Source organism: Musca autumnalis, unplaced genomic scaffold (assembly GCF_047663935.1).
Source record: "Musca autumnalis isolate F117 unplaced genomic scaffold, ASM4766393v1 scaffold_2, whole genome shotgun sequence".
NCBI lineage: Eukaryota > Metazoa > Arthropoda > Insecta > Diptera > Muscidae > Musca > Musca autumnalis.
In genome coordinates this window covers 109,882,058-109,900,552 of record NW_027411755.1, presented here as the reverse complement: position 1 = coordinate 109,900,552, position 18,495 = coordinate 109,882,058, and the positions used below count along the sequence as shown (strand labels likewise).

The 18,495-nt window shown below is 33.9% G+C and overlaps 1 protein-coding gene across 9 annotated transcripts in view; it reads left to right on the top strand.

Annotated features, from left to right (window-relative positions):
* The window catches only part of LOC141394457 (facilitated trehalose transporter Tret1-like), a 52,246-nt gene that overhangs the window by 25,029 nt on the left and 8,722 nt on the right, over positions 1-18,495 (top strand). For all 9 annotated transcript variants that reach the window (XM_073968823.1, XM_073968824.1, XM_073968822.1 and 6 more), the window contains 3 exons: positions 1,815-1,945; positions 8,699-9,027; positions 9,091-9,503. In XM_073968823.1, the coding sequence (XP_073824924.1) occupies positions 1,815-1,945; positions 8,699-9,027; positions 9,091-9,503 (873 nt within the window). The remainder of the gene's footprint in view (positions 1-1,814; positions 1,946-8,698; positions 9,028-9,090; positions 9,504-18,495) is intronic.

Genomic DNA, 18,495 nt, shown 5'->3' with positions numbered 1-18,495 from the left:
AAAGAACTTTGCGTGCTCTTTTTGTCTTTTTTGTTGACAGAGCCATTTTGAAACAAACACCTTTACGCATCAATTTTCAATCGCAGACTGAATGTAATTTGATATTCAAAAGAAAAGGAGGAATCCCAGTATTTCACATCAAACAAACACGTTTGTTTAAATTAGTACTCTCTCAATGAGCGTAAAATACCCTAAAATGTACACTCACTGAGAACAAAAATTGAACTTTGCATAGCACTAACTTAAACTCAAAATAAAAAGGGGATTCACAGAATTATATAAACTCATTTCATACACGGATAATAGAGGTAAGCACGGTTAACAGAGGTAGCATTATTGAGGCATGGATAATAGAGGTAAAGCACGGTTAATAGAGGTTCAAAATCAAAAACCTAGCATGCCGGTTAAACGATGTAAGCGGATAATAGAGGCCCGGATAAAAGAGGTTCAACTGTAGTTGAATGAAATCGTATTATGAAATGAAAAATGTATATGAAATTAAAGTTATGTATTTTTTAATTTTCTTATACATTTGAAATAAAAATTATATACAAAAAAAAAACGAAACGGAAATAACTCCCATTAGCTCCAAAAATGTTGAGAGTAATGCCCACCTTGGTTTGCGGACAAATCAGTAGTTACGACTTTTAGTAATTGATTATTTAACTAGTTAATTTAGTAGCCAACAAATTTTCGCGCGACGTGCAGGAAGTAATATTTAGTTATTTGAGTTTGAATCAAAAAATAGTCAGCTATTGGTACTTGCCATCAATAGGAGCGTTTACCTTAGTCCATGTTTATATTAGCCAATTTTCCTTGCGGCAATTGTCAGTCAGGAGAGAGAGGGTGTTGAGAGGCAAAGGGTTACCATATGCCTCACCTCTCCCTCCTTCAAACTGAAAATTGCCGCAATAGGCAACTAATGTAAATATATACATACATATGTATATTAGGGTTATGAAATTTTTAACTAATATTAGATACAATCTTATTATAAGGTGATTCGATAACAAAAGCTTCCGCACAAAAAGTGTTTAAAGTTATTATTTCTCAGAATTTTGGACGATTTTTTGAAGTCACAGTATGCAGATATATCACTGAAAACAAACTTTAGGGACACATGACATAAGCGTTTGTTTCTCACTATATATCATTTTATATCATACATATATAGCTTTATTTCATATATCATATCAATTGTGGTTTGTGCGTGACATTTTTCAATATTTAAATGGAATAAAAGTTATTTTAGTCATTAATAGGCAAAGGGTCATACATTCGGGCAACAGGAAATAATATTTTGATTTTTTTTCATTTCATAGTATTTTTTCACAAATACATAATTTAAAAGTAGTTTGTGCGGAACCTTTTTTAATACTTAAATGAAATGAAGCTTATTTTAGTTATTAATAGGCAAAAGTTCATTCATTAATTTTTAATTTGGTTGGGATCTAAAGTCGATAATGTTCCATATCAAACACAGAAAAAATTATGTTTCTAGTTCTTCGCGAAATGATTTTCTGATACTACTATGAAAAATAGGCATTTATTTTTGGTCATCAGGATAGAACAGTCACTTTATTTTCCCGAACTTTTGAGATATTAACGCCGAATTTTCTTTCAGTCGATAAAGCAAGGCTTTCTACATCATAGAACTTCATAGACTTTAAATCCCCACAAGATTAAAAACGTTAACAAAAATTTAGGTGTTCTATTCTACTGACGTGGAGTGTATGTCTGTATATATAATTAAGCATACAATTTTAGTAAATAATTTAGAGCGTAGCATTGAAATAATTTATTGACTTTTTCAGGGCTTATGGATACTTATTTACTTTGCAACAGATGTGGAGTTTCTGATGATTGCACGCTTCCTTGGTGGATTTACAGGTGGTGGTTGTTACGTGGTTTTTCCACTCTTCATTAGTGAAATTGCAGACACGAAGTAAGTTTACAGAATATACAGTAACGGACAAAACATTTGCAACTGACGCACACAATTCAAATTCTTTCATGGAACTACTCAAGTGCGGACCAGTGGGCCAATTCTCCAACTTTTTAACGACATTCGATATTGTTATTTTTTGAGAAACTCATTTTAACGTCATAATTAACAACCTTGGTTTTCTGTAAACAAATTTTAACCGCTTTTGTTAAAAAATTGTGGTAGTTCAAAAATCGAAAAAAATGTTCAATATTGGATTTGCCTTTGATTTGTGTGTATGCTTTGTTTTGGAATACATTCAAAATTGAAAGCTTTTGAAAGTTTATCGTGAATTTGTCTACATTTTTACAGAAAAGCAAAATCGTTACTGCAAACAATTTTTAGTGTCGACAACGTTGTCGATTGTCGGATTGTTAAAAAGCTACAAAATAGGCCTACAGGACTTAATTCCGATACGAAATGAAAATTTGTCACTGCTTTCGTTATAAGGATCCAGATAAATGAACCTGATATTAGACCGTTATTGACAGCATATCCCCTTTTTTTTGATTTATTTTATTCATTAGATTTATATTTTATGGGCTTTATATTCAACTATAAACTACTTTTAAGGATGATCCGGGATTAAATTCTCCCATTACACTATGCAACACTGAAAATACAAACAACTCCTAGTATTCATTTTTTGAAAGTACATATTTAGACTACAAATCCCCTGGTAGGGCTTTGTCCTGTCAGATCCAGTTCGGATTTTATGGCCTCATCTAAACCGGGCTAAATCTACACTTTTTTGCATTTATCAGGCATTTATCTCAGAAACGAATAGTAATTTGGCCTTGCTGTTGCAAAAATCTTCCAGATAAAGTTCTCAACAATTCTTTAGAACATTCTGAAACTCTAAAATGCTTACTTCATGTTGTTTAAGCGGTAGTTTGCATCATATCTTTTACAACACGTATTTCAAACACAGTTCACACCAACTACATTATTGACTTTTTTATTAAATCGTCGTTGAAAAATGTACTGAAAACAACGGCATAGAGGCATTTTACAACAATGACATGTTCTGAAGTTGTGTATTACATTCCAGGGAATATTTTTCTAAAAGAAAATATTGAGAAAAAATTAACGGTTTTGGAAATACGGAATTTGTGGAATTTTTGCATATATTTTGAAATTTGAGGCAATAAATGTAGTTTTTAGAGTTCATTATTTCTCCAAGTATTTCATTCTTGTCCTTATCTACAAATTTGCTTCAGAGGTCAGAAGAAGATTCGCATTGGTTTCAGAGATATAGCCCCGAATTTCTTTAAAAACTCAATATTTAACCATGTTTAGATGGGGCCATAAACCCAACTAGGGTTTCTTGTCCTTTGAGTATGTACTTTCAAAAAAACCTCAGTTCGAATTGTTTGCACAAGATCACCTTAAAAATGTTGCACAGTGTTATACGATTGCCTAGACCTTTTCCAATCTTATCAAGTGCCAAATAAGAATTGGATTAAAATATTCTGTTTTTATTCATCATGTCACTTCTTTAGCTTTACAAAAACCCGGTTATGACACAAAAATTATATAAAAAGTCACATTTTTAAGCCGAATTTATATAGTGACGGAGAGATTTGAAATTGTTTTGTCTTGCTGAAATATGGGAGTTTTATTTAAATAAGCTATTATACAAAAAATAATTGTGGGTGTTTTGTTCGGAGAATGAAGAACATATTAAAGTTGCAAAACTGAACAAAAAGTTGTTTTTATACCCTCAGCATTTATGCTAACGAGGGTACATACACTTTCATACGGGCAAAATGTGCCTCATCGAAATAATGGTTTTAGACCCCAAGCATGTTTGGACGAAATCCGTTTCAGACAATTTGGAGTTGATTTAGCAATGTCCGTCCGTCTGTCTGGCTGGCTGGAGCGCACGATAACTCTCGAATGGATTAACCGATTCGGTCCAAAATTTGGCTTTCGAAATATTTTGCCCAAACTTAGTTTAAGTTCGAAGATGGGCTATATCGGTCCACACCTTCCGGTACCTCCCCCACAAAAGTTCGGAAAATTTGTGCGCACGATAACTATTGAAGGAAGTAACCGATTTGATCCATACTTTGCACATTGTGAAATTTCTACAATGAGGTTAATAATATATCTACCAGATACAGATCAGGTTCGAATATGGACTATATTTGTCTACTCCTTCTGTCTACTCTCACACAAAATTTCGGATAAGTTCATTTTAAGACCTGCTCTCGAATCACTTTGATTTTTGTTGAAGCGATTTGCATTCGCTACCTCCATTACGACGGTAAAAGTTTTCTCAGGGGTAAGTCCATATTTCTCAGGAAAAGGTGTAAAAATCCCTTTGTCACCATATGTGGCTGTCGGAGAGCACGATAGCTCTCGAACTGTTCAACCGATTTGGTCCAACATTTGGTCTCCGTCATATTATTTTCAAACTTAGTTTCATGGGACATTACCGGTCTACAACTTCAAGTACTTCTTCCCAATATTTAAAAAATGTCACTAAAATGTTAGGACGATATCACTTGAATGAGGCAACCAATTTGTTCCAAAATTTGGATCTCCTAATATTTTGTCAGAATTTAGTTTAATTTCTATAATGGTCCATATCGGTCCTCCCTAAGGGTATCTTCTTCACAAAGGTTCAACATTTGTGTCTTAGTGCAGTTAATTCCTAATCCACATTTTTGTCGGCAAGTTCAAATGTCCAAAAAGGGCCACAAAATTCTGAAGAGACTTTAAATACATTCGATCTGTCCCTAGATGAAAGTTTCACTTCACACTGGCTGAGGGTATATGGTAATATTCAAAAATGTATTACAATCGTTGAAGTTGAGGTTCACCATCTAATAAGTCGCGAACTGTCAATATATTTTATATAATATGAATGTATTTATATTAATTGAAGTGTTTTAGCCGGGGTCTCATAATATAGACCATAATAAATAAATTACGTGGAAGCTGTGTTGGTGGTAATATAAAAAAATGGGTAAAAATGTGTTGAAGTTAGCAAGTTTTTTTGTGTTTTTTTCTTGATTTCTGGTCAAAACAGGGAAAATTCAGACCTGAGCTCAAAGAAAGAATTGAAGAATACCCCTTGTGCAACATGGTTCTAACGTATGACTTCTCGATATATACAGTGCATCCCCCTTAAATTGATGCTGACATTTTGAAGTTTTGAAATCTGGGTTTTTTGAATTTTTCTTATAATTTGAGGGCGCAACCAGATAATGACCTAAACTATTTATTGGATTGTAGAACTCGTGATTCCACGTCGTTTGATGTATATCTCATGAGTGTTATACCCTCATTTTTATACCCTCAACCTTTAGGCTAAAGAGGGTATTTACACTTTGATACGGCCAAAAATGTGCCTCATCGAAATAACGGTTTTAGACCCCAAGTATGTTTGTACGATATCCGTTTCAGACAATTTTGATTCGATCTAGCAATGTCCGTCCGTCTGTCTGTCTGTCTGTCCGTCTGTCTGTCTGGCTGGCTGGTGCGCACGATAACTCTCGAACGGATCAATCGATTCGGTTCAAATTTTGGGTATCGAAATATTTTGTCCAGATTTGATTTAAGTTCGAAGATGGGCCATATCGGTCCACTCCTTCAGGTACCTCACCCACAAAAGTTCAAAAATGTTCGGAAAAATTGTCCGCACGATAACTCTTGAAGGGAGTAACCGAATTAGTCCATACTTTGCACATCGTGACATTTCTACCAGACATAGATGAGGTTCCAATATGGACCCTATTGGTTCACTCTTTCGGGTACCTCCCACACAAAATTTTGCTTAAGTGCAGTTTAAGGCCTGCTTGTATTCACTACCCCCATTACGACGATATAATTTTTTTCAGGAGCAAGTCCATATATCCTCAGAAATCAGCACGATAACTGCAAACAACCCATATAATACCATGTGTCGTAGTTGGAGTGCACGATAACTCTCGAACGGATCAACATATTTGGTTAAAATTTTGGTTCTTTCAATATTTTGTCCAAACTTAGTTTAAATTCGAAGATAGACCATATCGGTCCACTCTTTCCGGTACCTCCCCCACAAAGGTTAAACATTTTTCGCCAAGATTGTGGGCATGATAACTCTAAGAGGGAATATCCGAATTGAGCCAAACTTTGCTATTGGTAATATTACTTTCAGGCATAGATCGAGTTCTAATATGGACTATATCGGTCCACTCATTTGAGTACCTCCAACACAAAATTTGGAAAAAGTATAGTTTAACAACTCCTCTCTGATCTTATTAATTTGTGACGCAGCAGGTTGCACTTGCGGCTCCTGTTACGACGTTGTAATTTTTTTTCGTGGGAAAGTCCATACTTCCTGAGATAATAACCCAAAAAGGTCCAGAAAATCCTACCGGCACCACCAAAACTGACTAATGTGTAAAACAACCCTTTAAGAGAGAAATCGATTTAGCTCAAACTTTGTAAATTGAAAAGTAAAATTGTAATATATTTAAATTCAGAAAATTAAGTGCAACATATTTAATTATATGGTCTGTAAGGAAAATATCCATAGACTAATAAAGAAAAGAAAAATATTTCCTACAGATTTGTATTAGGTCCGAATATGTTCTACATGGGATCACTCCTATGGGTACACCCTACCCAAAGTTTGGAAAAAATGCACTCGTCTTGGGTGATTCTGAATTTTGTTACATCATGTAGTTTTTTGCGGCCCTTTCCATCCTGGAAAATTTTCCCAACAGCTAAAAAACCTACAGAAGTATTGTGTTAACTTTTTTTCTTCGGGTACGTGGCTGAGGGTATATCTCTGTCGGCTCAGCTGACTGATACTTTCTTACTTGTTAATTTAGTTTTTTAGAGATTTTTATGGACTCTGAGTTAGAATAAATAAAATTTACTTCAAGATTCCTTCATTATTTTTTGATTTTCCGCGAAAATGAAAATAAATTTAGCAAATATTTAGGCGTCTACGGATAGATATTAAATGTTGTTACCGATTAATATATACATTTTGTTATTACAACACAAAGGGAATTTTTAAATATTTTTTCTTTATAAGGGATTAAAACCCCCTATAACTTTTGGGCGCAGCATCCAATTTTGTGAACGCGAATAGATTTGAAACCACGATTTTTTTCTTAATCCATGTTTTTGGTACATCGTGAATGTGCTTGTAAAAAAAATTTTTAATTTTTTTTCGATGGAATTGTGAAGGAAATTTTAAATTTACCATATATCTGTCGGCAAAGCCGACTGACACTTTTTTACTTGTTTATACAAATATTACAGCGCTAACACTGAATTGTATTACAAAATTCCTTTCCACTTTTGTGTACTATTTTCATTCAAAAATATTGTTCACCGTACTAATACCAAAATCAATCGTGCATTCCATCCTTCAAATTTCAGGTATCCCGCTCTATCACCCAAATTAAAATTGTACCAAATTTAGTGCTTTTCATACCTATAAGCACGAATTTCCAAAACTACTCAATCATGCACTTTACAGTTCAATTCCAAATGTCCATCTCTATCCGTTTACCAAAATCCAAATTTTACCAAGTTTAATACCATTTAGTACTTTTCGTATCCATAAGTACGAATTTGTAAAAATTCTTCAATCCTGCACTCTGACAGTAATCCCAATTCCAAATTTCAAGATTCTAGCTCTATCGGATCCCCCAAATCCAAATTGTACCAAATTTAGTACATTTCGAACACATTTAACCGGATTAACCCAGTGGGTTTGGGTTTCAAATGTCAATTCCTTAGCGCAAACGTCAAATAAATCCTCTGAAGTGAGTCAACCCGACAAAAAACTCTAATGTAACCGTACTATTAACCGCACTATTTAACCTTGATTATCACTTCAAATTTCCACCCTTAAAGCTTTACCCATTCACAAAACACGAATTGGTACCAAATTTAGAACATTTTAGTACTTTTCGTAAACTTATGGTTCGAATATCCACAAACCCTTTGGTACATCTATCCTACTCTGGCTCTAACGGTTCGTTAAATACAAATGGTACCATATTAAGTACCTTTTAGTACTTTTTGTACCGTTCTACTTCGAGTTTCCAAAAACCCCGCCTTATCTGCCACCTTCGGACTAAGAGTGCCCCTCAACCAAAATTTCAAGATTCTACCTTCAGTCGTTTAGCCTGGATTATCAGTCACTGAGTCATCATTACACAAATCTTTTATTAATATAGATAACTATTAAAGTAATTTTTGGGTACAGTACAGTGGTAAACAGTACCTTCTCTGATCTTGTTTTATTGGGAAATACAAACAAGTAAAAACGTTAACTTGCCGCGCCCAAGTTTCTATACACTCCACCAATTTAGGACGAAATATTCAAAATATTGAAAACCTATCTCCGCTGTTGTAAAAACTGAGTATTGTCTATAGTTTAAAGCAGGATCACCTCATCACTACAAACAATAAGTTAGTCATATTTTATGATAAAATCCATAGGATATTTAGGATTATATAGCATATAGTATAGTGGTGGTATAGTACTATAGTATATAGTATGGTATAGTACTACAGTATAGTGGTAATAGACGTATCCAAGCATTCAAGATTTTGACTAAAAAGTAGAACGCATCGTTATGGCTGCCTTTCAAGCGCTGCAAAATGTATGCTTATTTTTTATTAATTTAAGTAGTAGAAAAATTATATTCTTTTCTACTAATTGCGCTCGCTAATGTACATATTTACTTCTTTCAGTATACGAGGAACACTTGCCACAATGCTTATGTTATCAGTAAACATCGGAATTCTGATTGGGTTCATCATATCTACTTATGTGGCATACTACATAATACCGTTCTGTATATTGACTCTGCCTGTTCTGTATTTGGTGTTGGCATGCGTGTTACCAGAAACCACACAGCATCTATTGCAGAAGAAAAAGTATGCGGATGCAGAAAAATCATTCTTCTTTTATCAGATGAGCAATTCAAAACCAAGCCTGAGTGATCGTCAGAACTTCGAAAATCTAAAATCAATAATTGAAAATAGAAATGATGAAGGGTCTTTGTCCTATAAGGACTTTGGTAAGTATGCATATGCTCAAGTTTACATTTCAATGTTAATTCAAGATTTATCTATCATTACAGTGACAAGAGATGCCCTCAAGTGTTTTGCAACGACTGCTGTCCTACTGTTTGTAAATCAATTTAGTGGAATATTTGCCTTTGTAAACTATATGTCGGACATATTTTTAAACTCGGGTTCCACTATGGACCCGAACACTTGTACTATAATTATGGGTGTAGCACAAATTGCTGGAACATATGCAGCAACTCTGCTGGTTGATCTATTTGGCCGCAAAATTCTTATGCTGTGGTCAATCGGAGGCATGGCAGTTGGATTGACAGCTTTTGGAGTCTTTACATTTTATGCACAAACAATGGATCTCTCGCAATATTCATACGTGCCGCTGCTTCTAATGGCATTTGTGTCCTTTGTGGGCAATATGGGGTTGATAGCACTTACATTAGTTGTATTAGTCGAAATATTTCCCGCAAAGGTATGTACTTTCGAATATTAAATATTTAAGGCAAGCTTTTAAATCCAGATTTGGGTGACATATCGGTGCAATTAGTGTGTTGGAGACAACAAGAGATACTGAAACATCTATTATATAAAACTGAAATGACGTTCGTACTTTAATCAAAAACTCGGCCAATCTTCAACCGATTTGTTTCGCGTTTGTCTTAAAATGTTTATTTATTTAGTATTATAGTTGACCTTTGGACTTACTCTTCTTGACATTTTTGTTCGGCTTGAGGTCATCAAAAAATAAAAAACAGCTGGTAGTTAGTTTTTCATTTTATCACTTTTATTTTTCCGATATTTCGATAGTCGTCGACTATCATTATCAGGGTTTTTGACTTTAAAAATAAGAAACAATAACGCTTAGTTATATAAAATTTTTAAAACAAAAATTAATTAACAATAATTACATTTGTTTGTTGTTGGTAAGAAATTGGCGAAAATTCTATTCCACTCATGCTCAAACGTGTTTTCCCACTGAAGTGGTTTTTGTGCATTTTATACCCTCAGCATCTATGCTAACGAGGGTATATGTACATATACACTTTCATACGAGCAAAATGTGCCTCATGTAAAATAATGGTTTTAGACCCCAAGTATGTTTGGACGAAATCCGTTTCAGACAATTTGGAGTTGATTTAGCCATGTCCGTCCGTCTGTCGGTCTGGCTGGCTGGTGCGCACGATAACTCTTAAACGGTTCAACCGATTAGGTCCAAAATTTTACTTTCGTAATGTTTTGTCCAAACTTATTTTAAGTTCGAAGATGGGTTATATCGGTCCACTCCTCCAGGTACCTCCCCCACAAAAGTTCAAAAATGTTCGGAAAAATTGTGGCACGATAACTCTTGAACGGAGTAACCGATTTAGTCAATGCTTTGCACATCCTAATATGTCTACCAGATGAATATGTACTAAATGGTACTAAATTTGTTACAATTTGGATATGGGTGAACGGGTAGAGCTGGAATTTTGGAATTAATTTTACTGTTGAAGTATATGATTGAGGTAGTTTCAGAAATTCGTACTTATTTACACGAAAATAACTAAATATGATACAATTTGGATTTTTAATTAAGATTACTGTTGGAGTACCTGTGCTGGTACCTGGTACTAAATTTGGTACATCTTCGAGTTAGGTGAACGAATAGCGTTGAAATCATGAAATTAAGACTTAAAATTGCGCTCGAAGTGTGGGATAGATATATGGAGTAATAAATGGTACTAAATTTGGGTACAATTTCAATTTGGGTGAAAGTGTTCGAATCCTGAAATTTGGAATTAAGACGACTTTTGCAGTGTAGGATTGAGATATGGAGGAGGTTTTGCAAATTCGTATTTATGTTTACTAAATGGTACTAAATTTTGTATATTTTGATTTATATGATCGGATAGAGCTAGAATCCTGAAATTTGGAATTAAGTGTGGGATTAATATATCGTCACCATAAATGCCCAAAGACGTAACCGACACGCAAATCGAAATTCGTTTTTTGATGGGATACATCAAATACATAAAGCTAAAATACATGCTCTGGCAAAATTTCAAGTTTCTACGTTAAAAAATAACGATCCTATGAAGAAATGGTATTTCGGAAAATGGGATAATATTGCAGATTTTGTTATAATGACGGATCGCAAAACAAAGCGTTTCCGCGGTTTTGGTTTCATTAAATACTACCATTCGTGTAGGTTTGATAATATCCCAAATACTCGCCCTCATAAGATTAATATTCCATAAAACAGTTTTTCATTTTATAACGTTTTTTGCTTCTCCTGTTAAGTTTTGATTTTGTGGATTACGTCTTCGGGCATTTATGGTGACGATATGGAGGTAGTTTCGGAAATTGAAAACTTATAAGTGGGACTAAATGTGGAACCGTTTGGTATTTGCTAAAATAAGGAACTGGCATTTTTAATTTTAGTATTAGTATCAGTGTTGGTGCGTAGAATGAAGATAAGAAAGAAATTTCAGAAATAAGTTCTTATGAGCTAAAGTACAAAATTGTATTAACTGTGATATTCTGTTAAGGAATAGAGTTGGCATTCGAAAATTTGGTATTAAAGTCGCCGTTGGCGCGTAGGGATGTGGTTGTGGAAATAAGTTCCATAAATTGTAAATTCGTACTTATGTATATGGAAATTGTTTCTGGGGAATCAGATAGAGCTGGAAATGAAAATCCCGGTTGGTATATAGGGTTGATATAAGGAGGTATTTGTTGAAGCTTATACCTATGCGTACCATTTTAGTATTGTGTGTGCACGCACAGAAAAAATATTTTTCGCTTTTGTTGGAACAAAAATATATGTTTTGGTTCCAAAAATGAATTTGTTTTGTTCAAACATTGTAATCCAAATCCAAAAATACCATCTTTTGTTCCAAACATAGAAAACAAAAACAACTTTCGAATTTCCGCAATATTGTTAAAATCGTTAACAATACCGATTGTAGGAACTATCATAATCTAATTTTGTTTACAAAAAGTATTGTCAATACAGAAAACCAGCCCAGAAATTTTTGATTTGAGTGCATATACTTCTCATATACACTTTTCGCATAACTTGGATATAAATGTCGCGTATAATATTGCAAACATTGATGAACACAATACATGGTTTGCTGCATTGGCTGACAACAAAGACAAACAAAAAGCCACAAGAACCCACCACAACATAAGGAATAATTAAACACCATAACAAACATGAAAAGGAAAGAAGAATGAAACAAAAGAGAAACAAATAAAAACAAGAGTCTCACAAGTACGTACACACAAAAACAAAGGTAAAGGCAGCATGTCATACAAACACACCACAACTCACCAAAATTGTTTTTTCAACACGGCATCGAATAGCAAGAGAAGAAAAACAAATTTTCGAAGAAAAGAGAGAAATATTGTTCAGTTGACACAAACTATTTTTGGATTTACAATACTACATGAGGAATCCAACAATATGTTAACAATACATATTTTGCTCTTGGAATATTGTTGGATCAAACATATTTTTTTCTCTGCGTGTGAGAATAAAGCTGAAAGTAGGTAATTTGGAATTATAGTATTAGTGTACTAAAAGTTTTAAAGGGTAAAAAACAATAAGTGTACTAGAAGTACAAAATATTACTAAACATTGAAGAACTGATATTAAGTGAACATCTAAATCTAGCGCTTTGACATTTGGATTATATTAGAATGGTTATGAAAATTCGAACTTAAAATGTATGACATGTTTCTACATGTAATGCCAAAAGCATTAGGTGAACAAGGAGTGCAAAAACTGTTAAATTTTAGATAAGGTCTTGGTTGGAAAAAGTTGTATTATATATTGTACCATTGGCTTTATGTGAACACGAAGTAACTTACTGAAATCAAGCAATTATACGTGAAGAATCTTTTATAACTGTTTTTTTCTGAACGTTTAATAAGTTCAGTTGTAAATCTATACATATGCGACAATTTTTTAAGAAGGTTTTTATCCCTTAATTGAAATACCTTAAATATATTAACGGCTATGTGGTGAGATAGACCGATTTTTTGGAAATTCGGACTAAAGCGGTTCGAAGAGTACTTAAATTAAATTGAATGTCAATTAACAACAAAATTTTTATATTATATTATTTCCATATCAAATATTGTTTATTCCCTTTCCGCATACCAAGTAGCGGGCATTTTGCTAGTGATTTATAAATAAGTACTAAAGCCAGTATGGCTATATGGCATACAACTCTGGGGTTGCGCAAGAAAAACATACAGAAATAAACAGAATTCAACAATTACGAAACAAAGCTCTAAGAGATGCAGTAAATGCACCCTGGTACATTCGAAATAGCGATCTACATCGGGACTTGCAAATCAACACTATTAAGCAGGAGATATCTACTCAATCACAAAAACATTATTCTCGTCTTCAAGAACATTGCAATACTGAAGCCAAAAACTTCTTGAAAACACGAATGGGCGGAGAAGCCTGCACCGTTATATTCCTCAGGACTTAATGACACGTTTTATTTGTAGACATAATTGAGGGACTCAGCGCCAAAACGGCCTAACCCACATGCCCAAAAAATCAAACTGACTGTAAAGATTTAACTGAAACCTTTTGAAATAAATTCTAAAAAATTCCATTTTTTAGTAGTTATTTTAATAGGTTCTGGTTGGATTTTTATAGTCTGTTTGATTTTTTGAGCTTGTGGGTTAGGCCGTTTTGGCGCTGAGCGCCGCAATTAAACAATAAATTATTTCTTACATAGTAACATAACATAATATTACACACAATTAAGCTATTTTACTTTCGTATTTATTATAGAGTAATCAAAACTACTAGTTAGTCACACATTACAAATCTGAGACTAGTTGTAGTACAAATTAAGCATAAATACCTGTATTCTAAATATGCTTAAATAAATAAAAAGGGTCCTAATATTTGGCGGCCCATAACCGCAAAAGTGCATATCGAGCCCTTTCCGCGAAAAAGATGTAAGCTAAATTTTTTTACCGAAATCGATAACGAATACACCATCTCCCAAATTTTTACAATTCTGCCATGTACCGTTACGAAATTAGAGCAAAAACCATTTTGATGTAAGCTCCCTTTTTGTTTTGTTTAACTCCATAACAGAATCAATCGTCGCAAAGCAAGCGACATTTTTAGGTGACAGCGAGTTGTCGCTTACATCAAAATTCCACATTAACATACCATGTATTTATTCGACTATATTACAAGAAATACGCTTTAATCTTATAATTGTTCGAATAAATACTTGCTATAAACGTAAGTTGCTTTGCTTTTAAATTGTAGATGTGAATTACACTAAAAATTATTTTTTTCAAATAATTTTTTTTAATGTAACCGCCACTTTTAAATGTAATTGCCTGATTGCGTGACAGCGAAAAGGATGTAAGCGACACAAATTACCGTTATATTGAAGATATTCCACAAATGATTTATTTTTTAGTAAATAGGATTTAGTAACGGAACTATACCAAAATTTAATAAAAAGTTTTGGTTAGATCAAAAGTTATTCAATAAAAACCGTCTCCTGTAAAATTTAATTTTTGGCGCTTATACCTTTTTTGCGGGAAGGGCTCGATATGATAGCGACAAAGCCGAGACACTCCTCTATACAATATAACTAGACATCGGATTTTTGCATGTTTTTTATTTCTTATCCAATTGGACTCAAATTTTGTATCTAGGCGTTTTAAGGGTCAATTTTTCGATATTTGGGGTCATATCAAAAAACATGCAAAAAATATGCAAAATATGCAAAAAATATGCAAAATATGCAAAAAAAAAATATGCAAAATATGCAGAATATGCAAAAAATATGCAAACTGTTTTGGCCGAAAATCGTAATAAAAGTCGTAAAATTGTCAATTAATGTTAGAAAAATCGTCAAAAATCTTCAAAGTGTTCTAAATTAAGATATGTAGTTGGCCGTTTAACGATTTTTTAGCAGATTATTGTGTTATCGAGACCTCTTACGACGGAGTGGTGTAGGGTTCAAAATATGGTATCGTAGTACCATTTTTTTTATTATTAAACTATGCAAAAATATAAAATTTGATAAAATATCAAACGTTTTATGTAAAATTCAATATTTTCTTTGTCTTAATTTGTAGCATTGGGCTGGTTTTAACTCAAAGGAACAAATCGATCTAGGCGGCCAGAGAGCCCCCTAAACCTTTAAGTATTGTTAGATTTTAAGATTGCCAAAGTTGGAGCACAACTGGAATATGTTAACACGTGCTACTGCGGCCTCGATGTTATGAAAATCACGATTTTGCTATTTGGCGACTTCGACGACCCATATATGTGGAACGGTTAAAGTTAAAACTGGCAAATAGTTTTATTCATTCAATTAAAGGCTATTCTGTTAATATTTCTTTTTGAACAACAAAGTACGTAAGTGTTACTGAATTCGAGATAATAAAGCCATTGTCCCGAAAAACGTGACTAGGTACGCCTTTGTGCGAAAATGGAGTCTATTAAAAAAGCATTTTCTTCCTTTTTATCAATTTTTGGAATGAAAACAAATGTCTTTTACATTTGGTCTAATTTAAATTTATTCAAGAGTCAGACATCATGTGGTTTTGGAGCTATCTGGGTACAAATGTCTCCTTGAAGAACGCTCTGCTATGAAGTTCGCAACTTTCAAGTTGTTTACCATCCTTTGCGACTCCTGGAAATTCTGAGTTAATGTTTAATCTCTTAAACAACAAGGATTATGCCAGACATTTTCCAGGAATTTCGGCAGATGATCTTTTAGAAGTTTGGATCGAATATTTCTGAAGAAACTTGGATATTTGCTTTGTTAAGATTTTTGTCGCCTTTTGGCTCTTTACGGCGTTTTGCACCGTTGGATCAAACAATGCCAGGTCAGCAAGTTCAGGACTAAGATACCACAGATTATTTATCATGTTGTTATTTCCTTTTTCTGAAATTTTTGTGTCAATGTTTTCATATTTCAATACATTTTCAATGAGGTCTAGGTCTTGTTTTGATGCTTAACGTATCGTAGAATTTGAAAACCCATCTGTCCCGAAAACAATCAAGCCTGGCTTCAAGAAAATCGTAACTATGAAATTGTCATTGGTGCTGGACGCCTGTAAGGTGTCCTATAGGAACGTTACTATCATCATTTTGGCTACAGTAGAAGCTATCGGAGAGGATCCCTACAAATATAAGATCTCTAGAAGCTTTTTCCGTGAACAGCGGGGAAACGAGGCTATTTGCGTGCACTGGCATGGAAAACTATTAACAGATATTCTCAAAACAGAGAAGAAAAACGGGTTGCTGTTCTGATATCACTTGGGGGAAAAGAACAACTCTTAGGCGTTCCTGAAACTGACAGTAGCTCTCGAGAGAAACAATAACCAGCAGTGTACAAATGCCTAGAATAATGGGATCTCACCAGCTCGAGCAGATATTAGGTCGAGAGCTTATGTATCACCGTACAAACTTGTTAGAATAATTGTTGAGAGGGATTATTGACTGCAAGTTTGGAAGCACATCCGGACATCAACCAAACATATTGAAGCGATTTCTATAAGAATAGACGCCCCCAGAATGTTTTTTTTTCTATTTTATTTATTTACAACAACAACTGAGTGTTATAAGTGAGAGTTTGGGTTATTGATTTTACAAAACGTATAATGAACAAGATAATGTTTATATAGATATAATATAGGATATATTGGGTAAACATTGCCAATAGGTTGAAAAGAAATAGAGACAATAGATTGAGTTTAATACAAAAAAGTGAAAACGATATTCAGAAATATTTTTTAGGTCCAAAACAAGACCTAAACCGCATTGAAGATTTACTTAATACGAAATATCAGATAAAGGAAATAATAAAATGATAAATCATATGTGGTACCTTAGTCCTGAAGTTATTGGCCTAGCATTGTTTGATCTGATAGTGCAAAGCACCGTAAAGATCCAAAAGACGACAAAAATCTAGATAGAAATTTCTACAGAAATATTCGATCCAAACTTACAAAAATCAACTGCCGAAATTCCTAGAAAAAGGTTTACCATTCATAATTACAAGTGAGACTTAATTGTTGTTCACGAGATTAAACTTTAACTCCGAATTTCTTGAAAAAGATCCTCCAACTTGACCACAGAACATCAATTACCAGGAGGGGTAAAGGATGATAAACAACTTGAAAATTGTGCGCGGCATAGCAATATGTGGAGTTCGAAAATAATCCGCATTCGATTCGACTGAAGACATGTCATCTCAAAAATAAGCTAAAGCAACACTGAACAAAGATATAACGCTAATTCTTGAGGGCTTATAGGGTCTCCAGCAAAATATTCATCACGCCATAACATAGAAGTTCGACTCACGGCGGATCTGTCCTTCGGGGTTCTTAATATACTCACCAAGGGCTTTCATCTCCAAAAGGAATTATCTCTTCCCCAAAATTTGTGTTCACAGTGTAATAAAAAATTGTATTACGATACCATATTTTACCCTACACCACACTGTCGTATGTTATGGTCTCAATAACATAATAATCTGCTGAAAAATCGACGTTGAACGGTCAACAGTCTTAGTTTAGAACACTGTTATGTATTTTTTGATGGTTTTTCCAACTTTAAATGACGATTTTCGGCCAAAATCTGTTTGCATATTTTTTGCATATTCTGCATATTTTTTGCATATCCTGCATATTTTTTGCATATTTTGCATATTTTTTGCATATTTTGTGCATATGCAAAATATGCAAAATAAATACAAAATATGACCCTGGTATTGAATTCAATTTTCTTTGAAACGAATTTTGGTCCAATCAGAATCTTCGTATCTTTAATATTAAAAAATATGCAAATATGCAAAATCCGATGTCTAATTATAACCATCATGCAATTGTTGATGGGCTTTCCCACGAATTCCACGCTGCGCGCGCTGTTGCGGGAAGTGTGGTATTCTTATGACGACTACTACGCACTGGGTGCTGTGTTAACATAGTTTCTCACATAGACGAGTCTTCGTACGTTTCAGGGGACGATATGTATAGCCAACAAAAAAGGCTACATTCGCCCTATAAATCTAGAGTTTTAAGGGTAATACCCTAGACAGACGGCAGCGTTAATTTGCATTAACTGCCTTAATTCATGGATTATCCACGTTAAGTCTGTCTGGTTACCCCAGCATTTGTACCAACTTGTACCAATTGTTGCTGGAAGTCGTCTGTTAACACAAAAAACCAGCAAAAGAGAGCGATTCGAGAGAGAAATGTTGATAGTTCTTTCACTGAGAGTTTGCAAATTCTTGCTGGACAAATTTCTTCTAGCAAGCACTAGCAAGTCTTCTTGAAAACAATCAAACATCTGTTTTTATTTTTTCGTTGATTTATGTTTGTGAAAATTAAAAACTATTTTATTGTGGAAATAGCAAGCCCAATTGTATTGCTTTTTTGGAGAACAAAGTTGCAAAGTGGGAAAAATCCTTTTTGGG